At 36.0% G+C, this 22,765-nt stretch overlaps 1 protein-coding gene across 1 annotated transcript in view; it reads right to left on the bottom strand.

Moving 5' to 3' along the window:
* Positions 1 to 22,765, bottom strand: part of LOC136029863 (B-cell receptor CD22-like) — a 252,212-nt gene that overhangs the window by 169,194 nt on the left and 60,253 nt on the right. Inside the window, exon 5 of the mRNA XM_065708320.1 lies at positions 12,506 to 12,697. Within this exon, the coding sequence (XP_065564392.1) occupies positions 12,506 to 12,697 (192 nt within the window). The remainder of the gene's footprint in view (positions 1 to 12,505; positions 12,698 to 22,765) is intronic.

The following is a 22,765-nucleotide window of genomic DNA, read 5'->3' as shown; positions in this document are numbered from 1 at the left end:
CGAATGGGCCACATCAGCAATCATCTAGATAGCGAATGACGTTCTAAGGACGAAAAAATCTTAATTAAAAATCATGTATCAAAGAAGTGATCATTATGCTATGCAAGGATATTTGAGTATTTTGTCATAAATCGGACCACAACAGCTGAGATACTTATAAGCTCCTCAAAAGAAGATTAGATTAAGGGATAAGAAAGGTACTGCGTAACCACCTGTGGAAGAAATGCAAGGGTTTAGAATGGTAAGTGAGTTGAGTCAGAAAAAAACAGCCACAAATATCAGTGATCCTGGACAAACCACAAAAGAAATTAGCGATCCAAAGATGAAACTTGAAAGATGAAAAGAGCATTTCAAAGATAAAATAAAATTCATCGTTGCTGATAATCCTGAAGTACTACCCCACTTCCCCATACCCACCCAAGAGCTCAAACAATCATCCCTGCTCAAGTCAGAAATCGACTCAGCAATAATGTCATTCAAAAAAGGATAAGCCCAGATAGAGTTCATTCACGTTGGGTCGGAGGAACAAATATTCGCTGATTTACTACAAACATCTGACCTGAAATGGTGTGAAGGATTCTGGCAAATCCTGCTTCACTAAGGGATCAAATATGAGATTGTCTAGATAATCAAGTGTCTTTAAACCAGTTTCAAGTCCAAGTTTAATTCTTGATGGGTTATCAGAACAGTTCACCACTTCATCAGGAGTACTTCTGGATAACATCTTATTACCACACCTATTCAATTTCTTTTTAAATACCGTTAAGACACTAATGCATTCAAATTTTGGCACAACAATAGGAGGACTACTGATAGACAATCTTGCCTACACTGATGATATTAATGTAATAGCCAATTCTTCACAAGAACTGCAAGCACAAGCTGATAAACTTTATGAGGCCACTAAGCCATTAGAGATGTAGATCGAGGTATGAAAAATTACGAAAAATAAACTAGACAACACCTCTACTAATCATTTAGGTGAGAAACAGGTTGAAATAATAAGCCACTTTTTATACCTTGGTAGCCTACTCTTCTTTAATAAATATGAGATCTGACGTCTACTTGTACTCACTAGCTTTAGCTTCCGAAGACTAGCAAACCTCTTCAAAAATAAATATCTATCCAACAAGTTCAAAATGTGCCTCGACAACAGTTTAGTAATTACCGTTGTTATGTATGGATGCAAAACATGGGCACTGGAAACCGAAGATGAAAAAAACTTAAAGCTTTTGAGATGAGATGCCTCCGTCAGATTGCTAGAATCAAATATACTGACAGTATCACAAATATGGAAGTACGCAAAAGGCTGCAGTCCAATGAAACCATTCTAGGCAACATCGAAAACAATAACTGCGCTGGCACGGCCAAGTCAATCAATGGAGCCAAACCGACTACCAAATATCGCGCTCTAAGGATTTCTGCATGGTCTGCATCCATGAGGTAGACCACGAAAACACTGGATAGAGAACCTCGATTTTGACAACTCCAAGTTAGCCTAGTTATCACGCACTGCACCCAATCGAATAATGTACGGAACTCTTAAACATTAGGTAACACGAGGAGATATCCGGGACCTAAGTAAGCGAAGTTTTAACTGTTTATTTAGTATCGACTCTATGGTTCTTTTGGAAAGAATTTGTCATCATGCCTTCTTATCGTATCTAAAGCTGAGAACCTCAATATAAAGTTTTTCAATAATATTCAATCAATTGACACCTTTAGTGAAAATAAGCATATGAATGTCATCTATTTTATAACGAAGATCTATTTTGTCTGCAATCCACGGGAAGCTATCGCCCTACAGCACCCATAGTCACGCTCAGTCCAAAGGAAGGGAAATTACACTTTAATTTCTATTTCCCAAGTTGTGTGTCAACTCGCGTAAATTTAGGGCTTGGAGGGAATATAATTTTCAAAATCTAGACGGAAGGCAAATGTGTCGCCATATCAATGCTTCAGTGAAGATACAAATAAGGCATTTCAATAAAATAAAACCCCAAAAAGGCCTGTTTAAAATTATACCAGTGGAAGAGAAGGAATAAATCCCCCATGTCCCCCCCGATTGATAACATTGCACCTTTCCACTATCTCAGACTATCTTCTATATTAATTTGAATACTTGGGGAAAAGTATAAAATTTAAGAAGAAAAAGGCACTTTTGAGGCATCTAGGTCATTTTCCCTTGTCTTCACCAAACATTCACTCAGCAACCCTCTTTGATGATAGCTAATGCATAATTATACATTAATGTACATAATTTACAAACTTCAAGAGAATCAACTTTGTTAAATCAAGCTTTAAGATATATGGATTTACCGGTAATTGTGCATGGACCACACGACTCTTTAGAAACGAATGCACTGCTACTTGGCATTACTGCCTCTGAAGCTGGGAGGCTTGGTATATAGATTTTCTATAGTTCTAAATTGATTGGCTATCTCAGATTTTACAGTTCTGTACCATTCAGTTTTGATTCACAATATGGCAGAAAACACCAATTCCCTGAGAAGCAATCTTTTTGGCTATGTGGAAAGGACACTATAAAATCTTATTTGCATTTGAACAAGCCCTCCTCTGATTACCTAGTACCATTGTTTCGATACGATCATCCCTGGGGAAAAACCAAACAAATAAATAAATATGTAGGTGTGATCTTTCTTCTGGGAAAAATATAAACTCTATAATTTTATAAATAAGAACCTAAAACTGTACTAAAGGATTCTCTGGTATGCTTAATATTATGGTATGCTCTGTATCACGATCGTATGCGATTCTGATAGGTAGCTTTAATCTTAATGAGTTTTATACGTTTGAAATCAGAATAAAAATCCAATTTTTTTAATGAATTAAATGTTATTTAAAATCTTTTTTTAAGAATTTTGATCACTACTAGCCCGTGTCGCTCTTTACTTATATTTTGTTATCTTGAAGTGTTTCATTGCGATAGAAATTGGAGATCTTTTCAAAGTGAAATTAGAAATTTACATTGTTGCTAGAAAATCAAATTATGAACTAATATAAATGCGCTTTTCTTAGCACTGGACAATAATCGTAAATTATTTGGTCGATTTATATGACATGCGTCTTTTAGTAAAAGAATTCGTCACGATTATCCGATTTTAGGAATCCTACGAGCCTGACAACATGATTGCTATGGTACCTGTTCAAAAATCTCCACTTAATCTTCTCCCCATAGCTAATTTTTCTCAGCAAGATAGGCATCTAGTACCTTCCGTAAGTCGGAAACGTGCATTACTACAAGTATTACTAGCAGCTCACCACAACACTAAACCACCTGTGACCAACACAGCTGCGCACGCCCCTCCTACATCCGAATTTGTTAAAAGCTTCCCTCTTGAGCTCTCCAAAAAAGATATGATTTATTTCAAATATTTTCTTACGACCTCTTCATATTCCATTTGGGGACGACGTGCTTTTCTTTCAATCCTTCGTGGATGGTTAAAAAGAACAAATTCCAGGCAATCTGTCATCTTTCATCCGCAAACCGATTCCTCGCTGTTTCAACCTTTCCCTAATTATAGTCTTAGAAAGCTGATAGAGTCCGTTTTCCGTACAGCTTACTGTTTGAAATACTGTCAGTCAAACGGATACTCGAAGCAATTCATAGGAAATTCCTCTTGAAGACATCTAACAAATTTTCCCCGTCTTCCGAGGCATCCACATTTAGAACCATAACCGACCGTCATCACTGTGGCTTCTAATATTCTGATATTGTTTTGTAGACTTATCTTCCTATTCTTTTAGACGTTTTGCAACTGTGAAAAAAGCACTTAGGCCTTGGCAATTCTACTTTTAACTTTTTCACTGCGACTACCATCTTTGCTAATAATGCTACCCAGATAAGTGAATGATTTTCAATATGTTTTTTTTATGCAGAAAGTTGGAAAGTGACCACTCTAAGGATCAATTTAGATTAGGTGGGAAAGATTAAGAAAAATGATGGTATCGCATGATTTTAACCAAACAGTGTTTTCAGTTTGAAAAGATGAATGCTTCAAATCAATATTTATTTTTTTGCAGCAAGGGTGATTAAATGTATATATATTTATCATATAGTAGCTGTTGGGGTGGCGCTTCGCGCCCCCCTAAACCCCCCGCACGCGTAAGTCGTTACGCGCCATTGTAGTTGTGTCCCTGTGCCCCACCTGTGAATATAGATAGATGTGTCCCCGTCGTCATTTATATATCTCCTTGTGCCCCCCCCCCGGCGTCCCCGTTGTAGTTGTATATTCCTTGTCTCCCGGTCGTCATTTGTGTCCCGGTTATGTATTTATAAAAGCCTTATGTATTTATAATGACGTCATATGCAAACCCACAAACAAACAAACATGCCTACAAACAAGTTATCTATACATATACTAGCTGTTGGGGTGGCGCTCCGCGCCACCCCAACACCTAGTTGGTGGGGCGCTTCGCGCCCCCCCAAGCCCCCCCGCGCGCGTAAGTCGTTACGCGCCATATTAGTTATGCGCCATTGTAGTTGTGTCCCTGTGTCCCACCTGTGAATATAGATAGATTTATATATGTGTTTCAAACTACGTAAAAATTGCGAATAAACAACATTCTTGGCTTTCCCATTGTCTGTGCATATACAAAGCCGTATGTACTAATAATGACGTCATATGCAAACGCTCTTTTTACAAACAAACAAACATTCATCCACACAACTCGTTTTTATATAGATAGATACATAGATAGATACAATACAAATTAACTGCGTAAAACTTGCGAATATACAACATTCTTCGCTGTCCAATTGTCGCTGCATATAAATACATTGTCAGGTTTACCGACCCTCGAACATGCAACGTACAATTGTCCGTGGGAAAAACAATCAGTATTAAGATCTATACCACATTTTTCTAATGATTGACCTTGAGCTTTGTTAATGGTGATTGCAAATACTAATCGAATTGGGAATTGCAATCTTTTAAATTGAAAAAGCAGATCCGTTGGAATCATGGGAATGCGAGGAATAAGAACAGCCTCACCCTCATAAGGCCCTGTCAAGATTGTGGCCTCTATTAGGTTTTCCATTGTTGTTTTTACGGCAAGTCGCGTGCCATTGCAAAGCTTTGGTGGGTTGATATTTCTTAAAAGTATTATTGGTACGCCTATTTTTAGTTGTAGCACGTGTGGTGGAAACCCTGAAGGATCTATGGAATTTAAAAATTCAGATGGATAATTAACCGCTTCATTTGGTTCCAAAACTGTGTCGACTGACTTGTAAAGGACTGCCTGGTCTCGAATCTTGGTCAAAACAATATTGTTGATTTCGTGGACGTCTATATTATTGGGTGCGAGAATCGCTCTTTCACTTAGCCATTTATTATTTTTATAATTTTTTAGAATATTCGGAAATACTTTTTCAATCAATTCATTTTTGGACGTCACTAAATTACAGAAATCAGCAGGTAGTTGTATACGTCCTGAAATTGAGTCTACTGTTTGACCAGAGTCATCGTTTTGCAATCGGACACGCATTTTTGTAGTTAATTTTAATATTTTTACGTGTGCCCATAAATTAGAATTTTTTAGGCAAGCATTCATTTCGTCTGCAGGAGTTAAACTACGTAAAAATTGCGAATATACAACATTCTTGGCTTTCCCATTGTCTCTGCATATACAAAGCCGTATGTACTAATAATGACATCATATGCAAACGCTCTTTTTACAAACAAACAAACATGCATACACACAACTCGTTTTTATATAGATAGATAGATAGATAGATACAATACAAATTAACTGCGTAAAACTTGCGAATATTCAACATTCTTCGCTGTCCAATTGTCGCTGCATATAATAGATTGTCAGGTTTACCGACCCTCGAACATGCAACGTACAATTGTCCATGGGAAAAACAATCAGTATTAAGATCTATACCACATTTTTCTAATGATTGACCTTGAGCTTTGTTAATGCTGATTGCAAATGCTAATCGAATTGGGAATTGCAATCTTTTAAATTGAAAAGGCAGATCCGTTGGAATCATGGGAATGCGAGGAATAAGAACAGCCTCACCCTCAAAAGGCCCTGTCAAGATTGTGGCCTCTATTAGGTTTTCCATTGTTTTTTTTACGACAAGTCGAGTGCCATTGCAAAGCTTTGGTGGGTTTATATTTCTTAAAAGTATTATTGGTACGCCTATTTTTAGTTGTAGCACGTGTGGTGGAAACCCTGAAAGATCTATGGAATTTAAAAATTCAGATGGATAATTAACCGCTTTATTTGGTTCCAAAACTGTGTCGACTGACTTGTAAAGGACTGCCTGGTCTCGAATCTTGGTCAAAACAATATTGTTGATTTCGTGGATGTCTATATTTTTGGGTGCGAGAATCGCTCTTTCACTTAGCCATTTATTATTTTTATAATTTTTTAGAATATTCGGAAATACTTTTTCAATCAATTCATTTTTAGACGTCACTAAATTACAGAAATCAGCAGGTAATTGTATAAGTCCTGAAATTGAGTCTTCTGGGAGCTTTCCGTTTCTAATTGCCAGCAATTGATCTGAAAATGTTTGACCAGAGTCATCGTTTTGCAATCGGAAACGCATATTTGTAGTTAATTTTAATATTTTTACGTGTGCCCATAAATTAGAATTTTTCAGGCAAGCATTCATTTCGTCTGCAGGAGTTGATCTAGGTATTATAGGTAATGTTTGCCTGAAATCTCCCGCAAGCAATATTAATGTGCTGCCAAAGGGTTTCGACTTCCTTCTCAAATCTTTCAAGCATTGATCCAGAGCCTCAAGCGATTTTTTGTGTGCCATTGTGCACTCATCCCAAATAATAAGTTTGCATTGCTGCAATACTTTACCCATCCCAGATGATTTGGAAATATTGCAAGTGGGAGTTTCTGTAGAATGCAAATTCAGAGGCAATTTCAAAGCGGAATGAGCAGTTCTTCCACCAGGCAGCAATGTTGCGGGTATTCCGGGCGACGCAATTGCCAACGCTATATCATTTTTTGATCGAATTGATGCCAGAATCAGTTTTATCACAAATGTTTTACCAGTACCTCCTGGCGCATCCAAAAAGAAAATTTCTCCAACGTTGTTATCGACACAATGCATTACCGTATCATAAATGTCTTTTTGTTCCGACGTTAACTTGGAAATGTTATTTTGTACATACGACAATAGATCACTCGTATTGTAACTTTGTTCACGATCCAATTCTACACATGTCGAAACAGCAGCGATACGGTTAGGTGAAGGCATTCCCAAATCCTGAAGAGGTTTGTTTGCCATACGTACCTACAAATCTTCTATAATAACTAAAGTGTAGTTATAAATTTCGGATGTAAAATCAAAAGTCATATCTGACGTCTCTAACTGTTTTCGATGGAGTATATCTTTGGACATTTTTGACTTATATTTTTCCCATAACTCTGTAGGAGCTGATGGAGAGCAACTTGTTAAAATGATGCCAAACAATGCAGGAATTTGACTTGGGGTTGACGTTTCGCACGCGTCATTGATGCAGTTATCCCAGTGTTGGTCATTCTCCAATAAATTCAGAGCTTGGCATGCACTACGGTAAGTGTCATGTATAGTACCGTTTACAGTTCTCAAATACTCAAAGGATGTCGGACCGGGTACATTCACCAAAAGCAGGCGTAGAAAGAAGCATTCATGTTGATTGGGGTGAACGGTGTAGAGTCTTCCTATCGTGGTATCTTTGAAGATGGTAGGTTGGCCGTCGACTGACTTACCCTGTTTTCGACGTTCAAATACTTTATTTTTAGTATTCCACGTGTAATACGAAGGCACTTCAGTATACAGCAGTTTTTTTTGCAAAAGAATCATTTTTGCAAAGCGAAAAAAAAGCTGTTAATGTTGTATCCGGTGGATTCAGGACTCTTTGTTGCACGTTGGTTTCCGTGAAATAAACACGTTGACCATTCTGTAAATGTACTGCTAAGTGAACAACAGCTGGACTACGTTCATGTATCGGAAATGAAAGAATTCGCCAAACAGCTTCATTACTGCTTATGTATCTTCTAGCCTGATATTGTACGATTTCGTCAAAATCTTTGATTTCGGGCTGCAAGCCAAAAACTGCCATGTCACTGCCTTTGTTGACGTATTTACATATGTATTTGATTGCCTTTACGGAGTTACAGTATTCAACGTTTATGTGTGCATTAAATGTTTTTGATAATAATGGGGAATATGGAACAACCCACTGGTTATCTACTTCGATGGTGGTACCGTTACGCTTCTTTATTATTGCTGTTTTACCGCCATCTTCAGTAGATCTTCTTCTATATTGTGGGTAACCATCATTGCCAGTAATTGTGTTTGATGCTAAAAGTCGAGGATATTGCTTTGTGCACCTTCCTTTGGCCATGCATGTTGAATTTTCGTTCAGTGCACCGCAAGGTCCATGTATCATATTTTTTACAATAATATCATGTAACCCCTTATCGACATTTTTATCAGGTATTTCAGCGGAAATCACATCATCAATTTCGTTCGAAGTAACTTTTTTATGTAGCCAGATTAGTATATGTGCGTGTGGCAAACCTCGTTTTTGCCATTCCACTGAGTACATCCAGCATCGCACTGACCCAAACACTTCAAGTTTTACTATGTAGTTTATCAGTGATTTCAACTTTTGCCGGAAGACACGGGCCGTAATGTCATGCCTATGAACCGCCGATTGTCCTTGAAGTAAAAGCTGCAGTATCTCGTCCCAAGATTGATTACATGTAAATGTAATAAATAAATCTGGACGACCATAGAGACGAACATACGCAATAGCATCTTGAGCATATTCATGCATATGACGGGGACTGCCAGCATATGACGAAGGTAAAATTGTTAATCTTCCAACGTTTGTGGTATTACCGTCATTTATAACTGCATCTCGCAAATGAATGTATTGTTCAGAGCGGAGCTTGGTCTGATTCAGGCGGATATATAGCAAACGTTCTGATTCAATTTTAGCATACATATCAACGACAAATTGGTGAAACAATTCACGGCATTTTAAAATATAATTTTCTTCATCCTGCCGAATCATTAGTCTATAGGAATAATAATGCATTGCACTGCATTTCTTATTCATTTCTTTGTTACTGGCTGGATTCATCAATTTAATATTAAAGTGATAGCCGTCGGCTCCATCCCAAAAAATGATAGGATATTGTAGGGCATCGTAGCATCGATGAGTTTCAGCAATTCTTAACAACTGATCGTTTCGCTTATGAAGAATAATATCTCGAGGTAAAAACTGATCACCGACCATAACGATTGCCACTTCGTCGATAGTTGGAGCATTGTATCTACGCACATGTTGGCCAGGAGGCGTTTTGTCAGCGGAAATAACAATTTTATGCGTATCAGTAGGCATCAAATCGATGGCTGTTTTGAACAAACGCACTAAATTATTATTTTCGTGGAAAAGATGTTGTAATTGGGAAACGATTGTCCTTTCAACGTTGGGAGAAATTTCGCAACGTGCATTCAATTCAGAATTTCTATCACTGATGAGGTACAATTGTAAAAAATTATGATTCTCGCCTGAGAATGGTAGAAGGGACCCTGCTCTATGATAAATTTGCCCTTTTACTTTGAAAGTAGACATAAATTGATCTGGATTTTCGATTTGGGCTCCAAACGACGTCATTTGGAAACATGAGTTGTATTTTCTGATTTGTGACAAAAAACGCTTAGATTCTGACGTAGTTCCAGTAAGGAAAGTCTTCAATGGCTCTGGTGATGCAGCCAATAGAAGAATTTTAACTTTTCCTGAGGCGCAACACATTCCCATTGTTTCACCATTGAATTTCAAGGCCTTGCAATAGGGACAAATTTTAGACATTGTCCCGATTTGAACACATCTACTCAAGCTATAATCATCGACTGGGTTGTACCTGAATGCCAGGCGATAACTTTCAGGTTGCTCTGATTCCTCGGCACGCTTTCTTTTCTTACTTTCTCTATCAGCAGCAAGCCTGATTTCTTGCTGTTCTTGTGATTCCTCGGCACGCTTTCTTTTCTTACTTTCTCTATCAGCAGCAAGCCTGATTTCTTGATGTTCTTGTAATTCCTCGGCACGCCTTCTTTTTTCACTTTCTCTTTTAGCAGCAAGTCTGCTTCCGCGTTGCTCTGGTAGTTCCTCGGCACGCTTTCTGTTCTTTCTTTCTCTATCAGCCTCAAGCCTGTTTCCTTGCTGTTCTTTTGATTCCTCGGCACGCTTTCTGTTCTTTCTTTCTCTATCAGCCTCAAGCCTGTTTCCTTGCTGTTCTTTTGATTCCTCGGCACGCTTTCTGTTCTTTCTTTCTCTATCAGCCTCAAGCCTGTTTCCTTGCTGTTCTTTTGATTCCTCGGCACGCTTTCTTTTCTGACTTTCTCTATCAGCAGCAAGTTTTTGGCATAGACTCTTTGAGCATCTTCATCGGCTTTTGCCATTGTAAGTTCATCAGTCATTTTAAACTTAAACATTAATAGATTTCTACGTGAACATATGTCTTAAATATCTTGAATGACGTCACCGTCAAAGCAAAAATGATATTTTTATATATATAGATGACGTCACCGTCAAAGCAAAAATGACGACAACTAACTTCATGACGTCAGTCAACACAGAAACATGACGTCACCAGACAGACAGACAGACACACAGACAGACAACTTATTTTTATATATATAGATATAGATATAGTTTCTTTTTTAGTTTTTCTTTGTTTTTTAGTTGTGCAGCTTTGTTTATTTTTTAGCTTTTGTTTCTTTTTAGTTTTTTACCTTTGTTATTTTTTACTTTTTTTAAAGTTTTTTCTTTTTAGGTTTTTTATTGTTTTAACTTTTTTCGCGCCATATTAGTTAAGCGCCATTGTAGTTGTGTCCCTGTGTACCACTTGTGAATATAGATAGATATATATATATGTTTTTAACTACGTAAAGCTTGCGAATATACAACATTCTTCGCTGTCCCATTGTCTGTGCATATAAATAGATTGTCATGTTTACCGACTCTTGAACATACAACATATAATTGTCCATGGTGAAAACAATCCATATTCAGATCTATACCTCATTATTCTAATGATTGTCCCTGAGCTTTGTTGATGGTCATTGCTAATCGAACATTCCCTGTGTCCCGGTCGTCATTTATATATCCCCCCTGTGCCCCCCGGTGTCCCCGTTGTAGTTGTGTCCCTGTGTCCCGGTCGTCATTTATATTCCCTGTGTCCCGGTCGTTATTTGTGTCCCGGTGTCCCAGTCTGTAATTTCTCTTTGAGTGTCCCGTTCGTCATTTATATTCCCTGTTTCCCGGTCGTCATTTGTGTCCGTTGTCCCGGTCTGTAATTTCGTCAGTCGACAAACATGACGTCAGTCGACAAACAACTTCGTGACGGAATAATGCTCAATCCTCATAATGACGTCAGTCAACAAACATGACATCAGTCGACACACAAACATGACGTCAGTCAACAGACATACAACTTATTTATATATATATATATATATATTGATATAGATATAGTTTCTTTTTTAGTTTTTATTTTTTAGTTTTGTAGCTTTTTTAGTTTTTTTAGCTTTTTTAGCTTTTAGTTCTTTACCTTTTTATGGCACTTGGTATTAACCAAGTGACATATAGCAATCGCAAATTCTGTCGGTCAATGTTCATTCTAACATTGACAGTTGGAAAAATCTTCATGTGCCAAGCATGCTAAAGCTCAACAATTTATAATAAACCTCAAAATTTTAAGTATCTGTTTTAAGGTTTTCGAATCACTTTAATCTATTGTCAAAATATTTTGAAATATTTATGCAATTCCCAGTTTTTACATTTTTAGTTTCAGTTTTCTTTTTCTTCTTTATTTTTCAGACGTAAATACATATCGCCGAACCTTTGTTTTTTTTAACTAAAATCTAGTAAGCATTGATGACCTTATCCAAGTCAAAATCCCAAACCCAATCATCATCGCTATCATTTTCAGTTTTGATACGTTTTGACTCTCGCTGTCCAGGTGGATTTTCATCTAATTGCGCGGTTTTGTGTTCTTTAGTCGCAAGCCTTTTGGCATTAACTCTTTGAGCAGCTTTCTCGGCTGTTTCTTCTGTTGTAGGATTTGGTAACATTCTATCTTTTTCAATGTTTTTTAATTTGTCAATGTTCATTCTATAACATTGACAGTTGGAAAAAAGCTCAACAGTTTATAATAAACCTCAAATTTTTAAGTATATGTTTTAAGGTTTTCGAATTACTTTAATCTATTGTCAAAATATTTCGAAATATTTATGCAACTCCCAGTTTTTACATTTTTGTTTGTTTTCTATTTCTTCTTTATTTTTCAGACGTCGTATGCAAACCCTCAACACAAAAATAAATACAACTTATTTTTATATATATATATATAGAAGATATAATCTGGCGTACAAGACACAGTGTAACAGACATAACACACAAACAACTTATTTTTATATATATAGATTCTCTCAACATTAAGAAAAATGAACACTTACATAGTATATCTAATGTAAAAGATTTAATGGCCACATCAGTCAGGTTTGAATTTTTTGCTTCGCAAGAAAGAACTGCGCCAAAATCTTGTTTTAAAAGGCGAATCTTAATTTTATTTTTTGGCCTTCCATTTTTATCACTGGAGTAAATATGTATATCGTTGTAATACCATGAGATCACAGGAGGTGGTGTGCCTGAAAACATGAAAATCGATTATAGAAATGCATATTAAAAATTACGTTTAAATTTAAAGTCTCTTCTCATTAAAAGTCATTTCATACTCTATTAAATTTATTACTAGGTTGAATTTACTCACTTAAATCTAGGTTAATTTGTAAAATATACAAAAAATTTACATTTCTAGGCTGGGTAAAAAAAATGACTCGCAGCTTTCGGAGCTGAATTAGAAAAGAAATGTTGTAAAAAAAAATTATGCAGGGAGGTCTGATGTGGATAGGGTGTCGTATGGACAAAATATATACTTTCTTTAGTAGAAAAGAGTTAGAAGAAAAATGGTTGGGCGTTCAGTTGGGTTGCTTAAGTAATGGACAAAAGGGCTTCCATGTATTTTTTCCTCAGGCCTCTTCGTGTTGAAGGGGTGGTCATAAACACTTCGGAGGCGATTCAATCAATTTGAAAATGAAAGTTAAATAGCCCGTTTAAGAGGTAAAAGTGATGAAAGGGCTACGGATCTTCTTGTCACACCTTCTTTTTCTATCCAAGACATCTTATCAAAATTTTGAGATAGCTATTTCGTTGAAAAAAAAGGTCAAATAACTCCGTAAATGTGACTCCGCCGACCAAATGACCCTTCTGGGGCAAGGGGCATAAATTATGCATGCTGACGGTTGTTTACATGTTGATTGATAATGGAGAAGGGGGGGGGTTGATCCTGGGTGTCCGAAACTTTAGCTCGAAATTTATAGAGATGGTTCTTTGGTACAAGAAACTCATCAATTTTGTTTGTTAGGGAGGTACCAGGGGGCCACGAAATAGGCAAAAACTTATTTGAAGCGATTTCTTACGAATCGTTCGCCACGTCAAGAATTCCAGATTTTCTCAGGAGTATATTCTGGAAATAACACACATATCCGAGTATATCAAGACGCTATATGCACACATTTTTTAAAATTATTTCTAGTATCTCGAGAAAGGCTTACGAGATCGAGTTGAAACTTTTTGAGAGCATTGAAAGGAGGGGGGAAAGGAAAGGGGGGAGTCGAGCAAGGAGAATTCGAATTTTTTGTTGATAGAGCAGGAAGGGGCTAGACAGTTTTGTCCCTAATTCAGACAAAAACAACGTTTTTGCACCATAAGCTTTTATGGGACTGAAAATTCATGCACGGTGAAGTAACGAGAAAATCAAAAGACACTATGTGCTACTAGGTTGTCAAAACAGAAAGTCTTCAATACCTCAGGAGCGGCTTAGAGTTTTAAGCTGAAACTTAGAAATAATTTTGAGGGGGGGGGGGGGTAAATGAATGCAAAATTGTCACTTGGAGAAAAAATGGAGCTAAATCAAATATACTATGCGCGTTCTGGCTATTAAAATTACAGTATCTGCAATATTCCTAGAAAGGAAGTGGGCTACTCAAATAGATAATGGAAATTTCTCATGCCTTTTTTCAAGAGTCAAAATGATTGGAAGCCAACCACTCTGTCCTCTAGTATCCATTTTTTCTATCTACCCCTCTCCCGTTACCCCAAAGGATTCCAACCATTATTTTTGCGACAGCTATTCGGTTCGAAAATGTTGAAAATGTCTACAAATATACGTCCAGGGATGACAAGAACCCTAAAGCTCCTTGGACAAGATACATAAATTATACAAGAAACCCACTCTGAAACATAGGTGTGCAACATCTTGGGAGCAGCTTTGGGGACGGAATTAAAACTTTCAGGTACTGTTAGACAAGGGAAAGGGAGAAAAGGGCTAGATAATCTCAAATTTATCGCAGGGGAAGGCGAAGGAGCTGAAAATTTGATCTCGAATCCAGACAAAACAACGCTGTTGCAATATAGACTTCTAACATGTTTACGTTTAAGTAGCGAGATAAAGCAAAAAACAAAACGTGCTGCAATGTTGTCAAAATCGTATAAATCCAGTATCTTAAGAACAGCTAAAGACCATTCGACAATAGACATCCAGGTTGTCAAAATGTCGAATTTGTGGTATCTTGGGAAAAGATGTAACGGCTTAAGGGACCAATTTAAAACTTCCGGGAAGGATTGGAGGTATGTCCAGTGCGTTTTCAGTTTTCACTGGAAGAGTGGTAAATAAAAACCACTATGTGAATTCAAGCTATTGAAATAGCGCGTCTGCAATGTCTTAAGAATGACTTTGGGGTCAGAGTTCTTACTCATATGGTTCAAACTTTCAGATTTCTTTGGACAAAAGGAGGAGAGGGGGCATTGCAAATTCAAATTTGGAGCTGGTGAGGTGGAAAGGGCCAAAAAAAATTAAAGTTTAGAAAAAAATAATTCTGTTTGGACTTTACGCTTGAATAGATATAATTCGGTTTGAACATGTTCGCGATAATTTCACTATAAGGTATTTTCGAGGGGGCTGTTGAAAATTCCAGTCCTTTCGATAGAACCTAATTTTGCTCTGTTGCAAGGGGGAAGGAGCTGAGATTCATCAAAGCAGGATCAGGAGATTCTTTTGGTATAAAAAGTGGATTATTAGAGAATTTTTCAAATTCTAAACGGTGGAGTTTCTCGGAAAGTCTTTGTCTAAAATCCTAAAGCCCTATTTTTTGACTTTTGATTCTACCGATTGAGGTTAGGTTCGGTTAGCTGTATTTTGACATTTGGGGAATATATACATTTTAAAACTCCATTCAGATCATTTCTTTGCGGACCTTCAATGTCAGGCAAAACAACACTTTCAAAGAAAATAATTCAAAATCGTGATAAAATTTTTTAGAAAACCCGAAAAACATCTATTGTGTTGTAAGAGTCCCGTGAGAAGATGAAGAGTATTGCATCAGACACAAAATTCATACAGGAACTTGACGTGTTTAACATTATTGAACCAAACTAGGGGTTGATTATTGGTGATTTAGCTGAATCCATTGAAAGTAGTCTCAAGAGGACACTTGCATTGAATTGTGCTTACTATATCATCTATAGGGTTGTTTGCGATTCAGCTTCTCTTATAACTTTAAACAAGCAGATATCAAACAGTTCGTGGTAACGAACTGTAGTAAGGAGCAACCCGGCTCAATAGTAATTGAAACTCTAAAAAATGGAATTTCGATACCAATAGTTACATCAAAAGAATTACATTTTAGTGCTGATTTTAAATATATAAGTTTCATCAAGATCAGTTATATCCGTCAAAAGTTACGAGCCAGAGAAGATTTGCCTCATTTTAGAAAATAGTGGGAAACACCCCCTAAAATTTATACAATATTAACGAAAATCACACCATCAGATTCAGCGTATCAGAGAACCTAATTGTAGAAGTTTCAAGCTCCTATCTACAAAAATGTGGAATTTCGCATTTTTTTGCGAGAAGACAGATCACGGTTGCGTGTTTATTTGTTTGTTTTTTTTTTTGTTGTTTTTTTTTCCAGGGCTGATTTTATCGACTCAGTGGTCCTAGAATGTCGCGAGAGGGCTCATTCTAACAGAAGTTAAGAGTTCTAGTGCCCTTTTAAAGTGACCGAAAAATTGGAGGGCCCCTAGGCCCCCTCCCACGCTAATTATTTTCCCCAAAGTCACCGGATCAAAATTCTGAGATAGCCATTTTATTCATTATAGTCGACAAACCTAATCACTGTGTCGTTAGGGACAACTTACTCCCCCGCAGTCCCCGTGGGAGGGGCTGCAAGTTACAAACTTTGACCTATGTTTACATATAGTAATGGTTACTAGGAAGTGTACAGACGTTTTTGGGGTGATTTTTTGGTTTAGGGGGGAGAGTTGAGGGGGGGCTACGTGGGAGGATATTTCCAAGGAGAAACTTCTCATGGGGAAGAGAACTTCAATAAGGGGGTGCAGGATTTTTTAGCATTATTTTAAAAAACAATGAAAATAAATATGAAAAAATGTTTCTACTGAAAGTAAGGAGCGACATTAAAACTTAAAACGAACAAAAATTATTACGCATATGAGGGGTTTACCCCCTCGTTATACCTCACTCTTTACGCTAAAGTAATTTTTAGTAATTTCAACTATTTATTCTACGGCCTTTGTGAATCAGAGGTCATTCTTAAGGAATTGGAACAAAATTTCAGCTTTATTGTAAAGAGCGAGGTATCGACGAGGGTTGAACCCCCTCATATACGCTATAAAAACATACCAGTTCGTTACGTAAGTTAATTCGTAAGTTATGTATATTTTTTACCAATGAAAACGTTTGTAAAAACTTAAAAGTTCTAGTTGTTTTTTTAAGTAATCAAAGTTTCTTACTGTTTTAAAAATACAGTTAAGAGAAAGAGTCAAACTTTAGCGTAAAGAGCGGGGCGTTGAGGAGGAAAAGCCCCTTTCATATGCGGAGTAATTTCTGTTAGTTTTAAGTTTTAATGTTGCTCCTTACTTTCATTTTAAAAAAAAACTTGTTTTTTTATTTAATATCCAGTTGAACCGAAAATTGTACTCTCGACGTAGCATCAAGCAACTAATAAATCTTGGATACATTCTATTGGATCTCAATTAAAACACCCTCAAAGAGTCATGTGTGGTTATCGATATTTTTTGACAATGAAATTACCGAACATCTGCCCGTGGATAGTAAAAAAGGTCATTAGTCACCATCGTGACATTGAAGAAGCTACATGAAAAGAGACATTTATTTTCCGTCCTAGGTAATTAAAAACCACGGCTGAGGAAGCCGTGCCACACCATCAACAACTTCATAAATTATTCTGCTAAAATTTTTCTATCCATTTTCTACATTGCCATATTTTAAACTCTGCAGTTAATTATTCAACTGTTCGTTGAAAGTTTCTCTCAAATTCTCACGCTGGAGTCTAACAAAGTTATAACTTCCCAGGAGGCAGTTACCTTTCCTAAGTTTCAGCTTTAAATTAACCCTAGACACTACTACATGCTGATCTTTACTTTTAACATCAATAACAACACTCCTATATACCCTAGTATATTGTATTAATCCTGCCAGTCTTTTTTATACAATAACATAATCAATAAGGAGAGCAGTTTTACGAGCATGTAAATATCATTTTACCTTATGGGCCGTTTTAAAACCAACAACTTTATTTGCCATACCTAGATTTTTATTCCTACAAAATGGTATTAGTCTATAGCAATTGCCGTTTTCTTTTCCTGCACCAAATTTATAGGCTAAGATACCATTTATCTCTTTTTCTAGCCACTTGGGCGTTAAAATCTCCTAATAAAAACCCCATATTTCTACATGGGACCCATTTTGTTCTTATAAATGTAAGTAAAATTTATCTCAGTCGCTACCATCTCTCTCAGAAGTCAGTAATCAAGAAAATTTCTTAAAAATAAGCAAGGTCGTTACCTCCCTCTTCCTCACTCTGTCTTAATTTTTCGTTGTTTTGCGTGCAGTTTGGTAGTGTTTTAATGATTATTCCATTGTTTTATCAATTGATCTTTATTATTTATTTTTTTATCTTACCCGATTTTAAGTCAAGATATAAATTTTTCCGCTTTTCCTTTCCTTGCATTCCAAAAAGAAATTTTATCCCCAAAAATAACCAGATAAACGACAGAGATTTTCGATGAGCCGCTAAAATCCGAGAGGGCCGCATCACAGGGAGCTCCCAAAGCTGCTAAACTGCTCATATGATATTTCCTTGGAGCTCATTTTTTTGCGTTTTCCTAGCAGGTATGCTAGAGTATTTTTGGGGACTGTCATTTCCTGAACTTAAAAAAATCTACTCTGGTTAACCGAGGAAAAAAATCACACTTTCTAATGATGTAAGTGTCATTGAAACTGGATATTTATATCTACAGCACAAAGCAGGGAAAGTCCAATGGTTTTTCTAAGATTTCTGGAAAAGTAGGTGCCAGATTTTAGTTTTCTGTCATTAATTCGGATATTTTTCCCAAGCTCAACAAGTTACGACAGGACAGCCCAATTAATTTCTTAACAGTTTGGCCACACAAACTAAATAAGTTTGTAGTAAACGAGATAGAGTGATTCTTTAAGGTATGGAATCCCTTTGGTTTTGAATTCTGGTGGACAAAAAGCGTTGTCAAATTTAGCTAATTTTTTGCTTATTAATTTCCACAGTTGAACGTGGTAACATCGAAAATGTTGTTCTACTTTAAAAGCTTTATTACTTTGGAATAGCCAAATATTTTTAAAGGCATATTGATCTCCTTGGTACTTTGAATATCCATGTGCAGCTCCTTATCCCCTAAATTATGTGGTCTTCCAAATATCCATAAGCTGAACCTACCATAACGACCAATTGTGTCAGTTACAAGGTCACCAACAAGTGTTTTATGCAAAGGGTTGGTGTCGATCTGTAAATCACTTTTGTTTACACAAACTCCTCATATTAAGAATTCTCCAAGTTTGGTTATAAAACCTAAAAAAGTGGAAATTTCTTCAAGTTCTTTGATATCAAGCTCCGACATTGTATCAAAGTGCGCAAATATTGATGTAGAAGAAGCTAAAATTCTTGTTGGTAGCCTACTTTAAATGTACTTTTCAAAACATATTTGAAAGCATTTATACTCCATGTCCTTTGTTGCTCTTTCCCTGAAAGGTCAAAAATGTCTAAAATAACGATTTTTCATATTTATTGTAGTATTCACGGTTTTTTTGTTTTTTTTTTGTATAAGATTAATTTAAAACCTTCACGCAGACTAGAGGCCATGGAAGATTTTTCGTAGACTTCTATCCATAGCGAAATTTTGCAGCCAATTATTAGGCTACTGTGTCTCCAGCTCCTATAATGATAAAAACATTTGCTAGAGGGTGATGAAATTTGTCTGTTTATGCTTTCTTGAACATACAAATTATTTTTTTAAACTTAGAAACCAAAGTTATGACCATAGAAATATTTACTTATCAGAAAAAGTGGAGCAAAAAGTTGAGTGAGAGGCCTATAAAGCAACGAGGTTTTGTTAAACATCATCTATTGAGGCTGCTTTAGCAGCTGCATCATGCTTCCTGTATCACTTGACTTTCAGACAGTTTTTTTTTCTAAATACCAGGATCCAAAAACTGTAAAAGCAAATGATAGGAAAACCAGATTGATCAGAATGCAACAATAATGACTTTTCTGTTCAGTATAGAAAACATGTTTTTTAAGATGCAGAAGTGCCTAACGATGGACATTTTTCATTACAATCATACAATGTGGAAGAAAAATGTCCAAATGGATGCAAATAAGAAAGTGAATATCGTTAAATACCATATACGAATGCTACCCTTAGTAGCCGCGTCATGCTTCCTACTACTTCCATCATTTTATGTTGCTTCCATGCTTCACGGGGATCAGTGCCTTGTATTAGTTATACGGTTTTTGTCTTTTGTGGGAGAATGTATTTTATCTGATAAAATAGAAAAATCTAATAAAATAGAAAATATCTAATAAGAAAGTGAATACCGTTAAATACCATATACGAATGCTACCCTTAGTAGCCGCGTCATGCTTCCCACTACTTCCATCATTTTAGGTCGCTTCCATGCTTCGCGGGGATCAGTGCCTTGTATTTGTTATAAGGTTTTTGTCTTTTGTGGGAGAATGCATTTTATCTGATAAAATAGAAAAATCTAATAAAATAGAAAATATCTAATAAGAAAGTGAATATCGTTAAATACCATATACGAATGCTACCCTTAGTAGATGCGTCATGCTTCCTACTACTTCCATCATTTTAGGTTGCTTCAATGCTTTTCAGGGATCAGTGCCTTGTATTAGTTATGCCGTTTTTATCTTTTGTTGGAGAATGTATTTTATCTAGGTAATTTGTTCTAGATATCAACATTCACACGCTATATTACCACGCATATTGGAAAACTAAATGACCCAGGAGGCAGTACAAGTGATGTGTCTGCACGCACTTCAGTAGAGAAAATACATATTTTTTTATTTGTGTTTGCAAGGAAGTACTAAGAATGGAACAGTTTCGGTGCAATTATGAATTTTGGAGCAAAAACTCGGGTTGAATAAAAATGAAAAAGTTAATTTTCGTTAAATATCGTCTATATGTTGATTGTCTATAGCATCTATAAAAATGCTCGTTATGTCTTCCAGCTTGTTAGATAATTGACTCTAAATATCTATAGGCTATACGAAAACATTGAAAACAGCTACACCGGTTTTGACGAGAATTTTAGCATTAATGAATTTTATATATCAGTCACATAGTCACTCAAGTGGTAAGTCACGGGTGGTTTTCATTCCGACAATCCTCCACAGCGTGCAATAAAGAAAAAAAACTTATTCATTATAAATGCTACCGCGAATGTCCGAAATTGGTAAATGTCGATATTCATCGGTGAATATCCCAAATATTTTTTTTTCTCCTTTGGATTTAGTCAGTGTTGTCAGTCAACTTTTTCAGTTCAATTAAAGGTTTGATGGTGACAGGCTTGGTTAGGTTGGGATAGGTTTTAACCCCTTACTGAGATTTGTAACATAATTTAACCTAATCACACCTAACTTTTAACTTTTAATCATCAAAGCTTGCATAAGACTGAAAAAACTGATTGGCAAAGCTAATCAAATATATATACATATATATATATATATATATATATATATATATATATATATATATATATATATATATATATATATATATATATATATATATATATATATATATATATATAGTTCATGTATATCGGGTGAAGTACGATTGTTGAGAGAGTGAGGCTTCACTCTTAGTGCTGAGGTGATAGTTCGGTTTGAATAGGATATACACTAAATCTTGAAGCATTATTAAGCACAAATTAAATTTTGACTAAAGAATCAGGTTTCAGATAGTGGTAACCCTGTTCATATACAGGATAACCCTGGGTAGTCAATTAGGAACGAAAAGAAATTCAATAAGAGAAAAACTTTTCAAACATTAGTAAAGAGTGATGTGAAACATATAACGAGCAGAAATTATTTAGTATGTGAAAGGGCTACCCTCAAACCCCTCCCCTCCCCTTCTTTGTGCTACAATAGAACTTTTTCTTATTAGTATTTCAGAAGGGCCTCCTCAACAAAAGGGGCTTTTGGCTTGGAATAGCAAGCATTATACCTAATACACTGTAAACCTTTAACGTAAAGAGTGGCGGGCCGAGGACGGAGATGCTCTCTCATATGCAGAATTAATTCTGTTCGTTTTACGTTTTAGTGCTGCTTATACTTTCATCTGAAAAGAACTTGTTTTTCATGTAATTGCATTAAAGTCGATCCTTTTAATGTATTTATTGTTACGGAAACACGTTTTGTTTCCCACAAACTGTTTGATGGTTGTAATGTTTGAATTATTATGATAATACACTAAAGTAAAATATAATTAAGTAGTTTTTTTTTGTTACAAAACGCAATTATAAAGACTGCCATTTTTGTCTTGCTTTGAATTCAAAAGCACTATTTTGCTAAATACATATTTCTCTATACCATTAACTGTAGAACAATTTTAAATATTTTATTTATATTGAAATACAATCGCAGAGGAATATAGCTAAAAGGCATATATGTTACTGTGAACGTCCAAAATCTGTCTAATGCCGACATTCACCAATGAATATCCGAAATACCTTTTTCTCTGCTTCGATTCAATTAGCTTAGCGAATCAGTTTTTTAGTCTTATGCAAGCTTTGATGGTTAAAAGTTAAAGTTAGGTGTGATTAGGTTAAATTATGTTTCAAATCTCAGAAAGGGCTTAAACTTATCCCAACCCAACCTAGCCTGTCACCATCCAAACGTTAAATTGAACTGAAAAAGTTGACTGGCAACGCTGAATAAATTCAAAGAGAAAAAAAAATATTCAGGATATTCACCGATGAATGTCGACATTCACCAATTTCGGACATTCACGGTGAGATTTATAATTAATAAGTTTTTTTTCTTTATTGCACGGTGTGGATGAGTGTCGGAGTGAGGCCACCTGCGACTTACCGCCTGAGTGGCTATATGACTGATATATAAAATTCATTAATGCTAAAATTCTTATTAAAACCGGTATAGCTGTCTTCAATGTTTTTGTATAGCCTATAGATATTTAGAGTCAATTATCTAACAAGCTGGAAGACATAAGGAGCATGTTAAGATGCTATACACAATCAACGTATAGACGATGCTTAACGCAAATTA

Source organism: Artemia franciscana, chromosome 8 (genome assembly GCF_032884065.1).
Source record: "Artemia franciscana chromosome 8, ASM3288406v1, whole genome shotgun sequence".
Taxonomy (NCBI): domain Eukaryota; kingdom Metazoa; phylum Arthropoda; class Branchiopoda; order Anostraca; family Artemiidae; genus Artemia; species Artemia franciscana.
The sequence above is the reverse complement of the archived record's forward strand: the minus strand, read 5'-3'. Positions and strand labels throughout refer to the sequence as shown.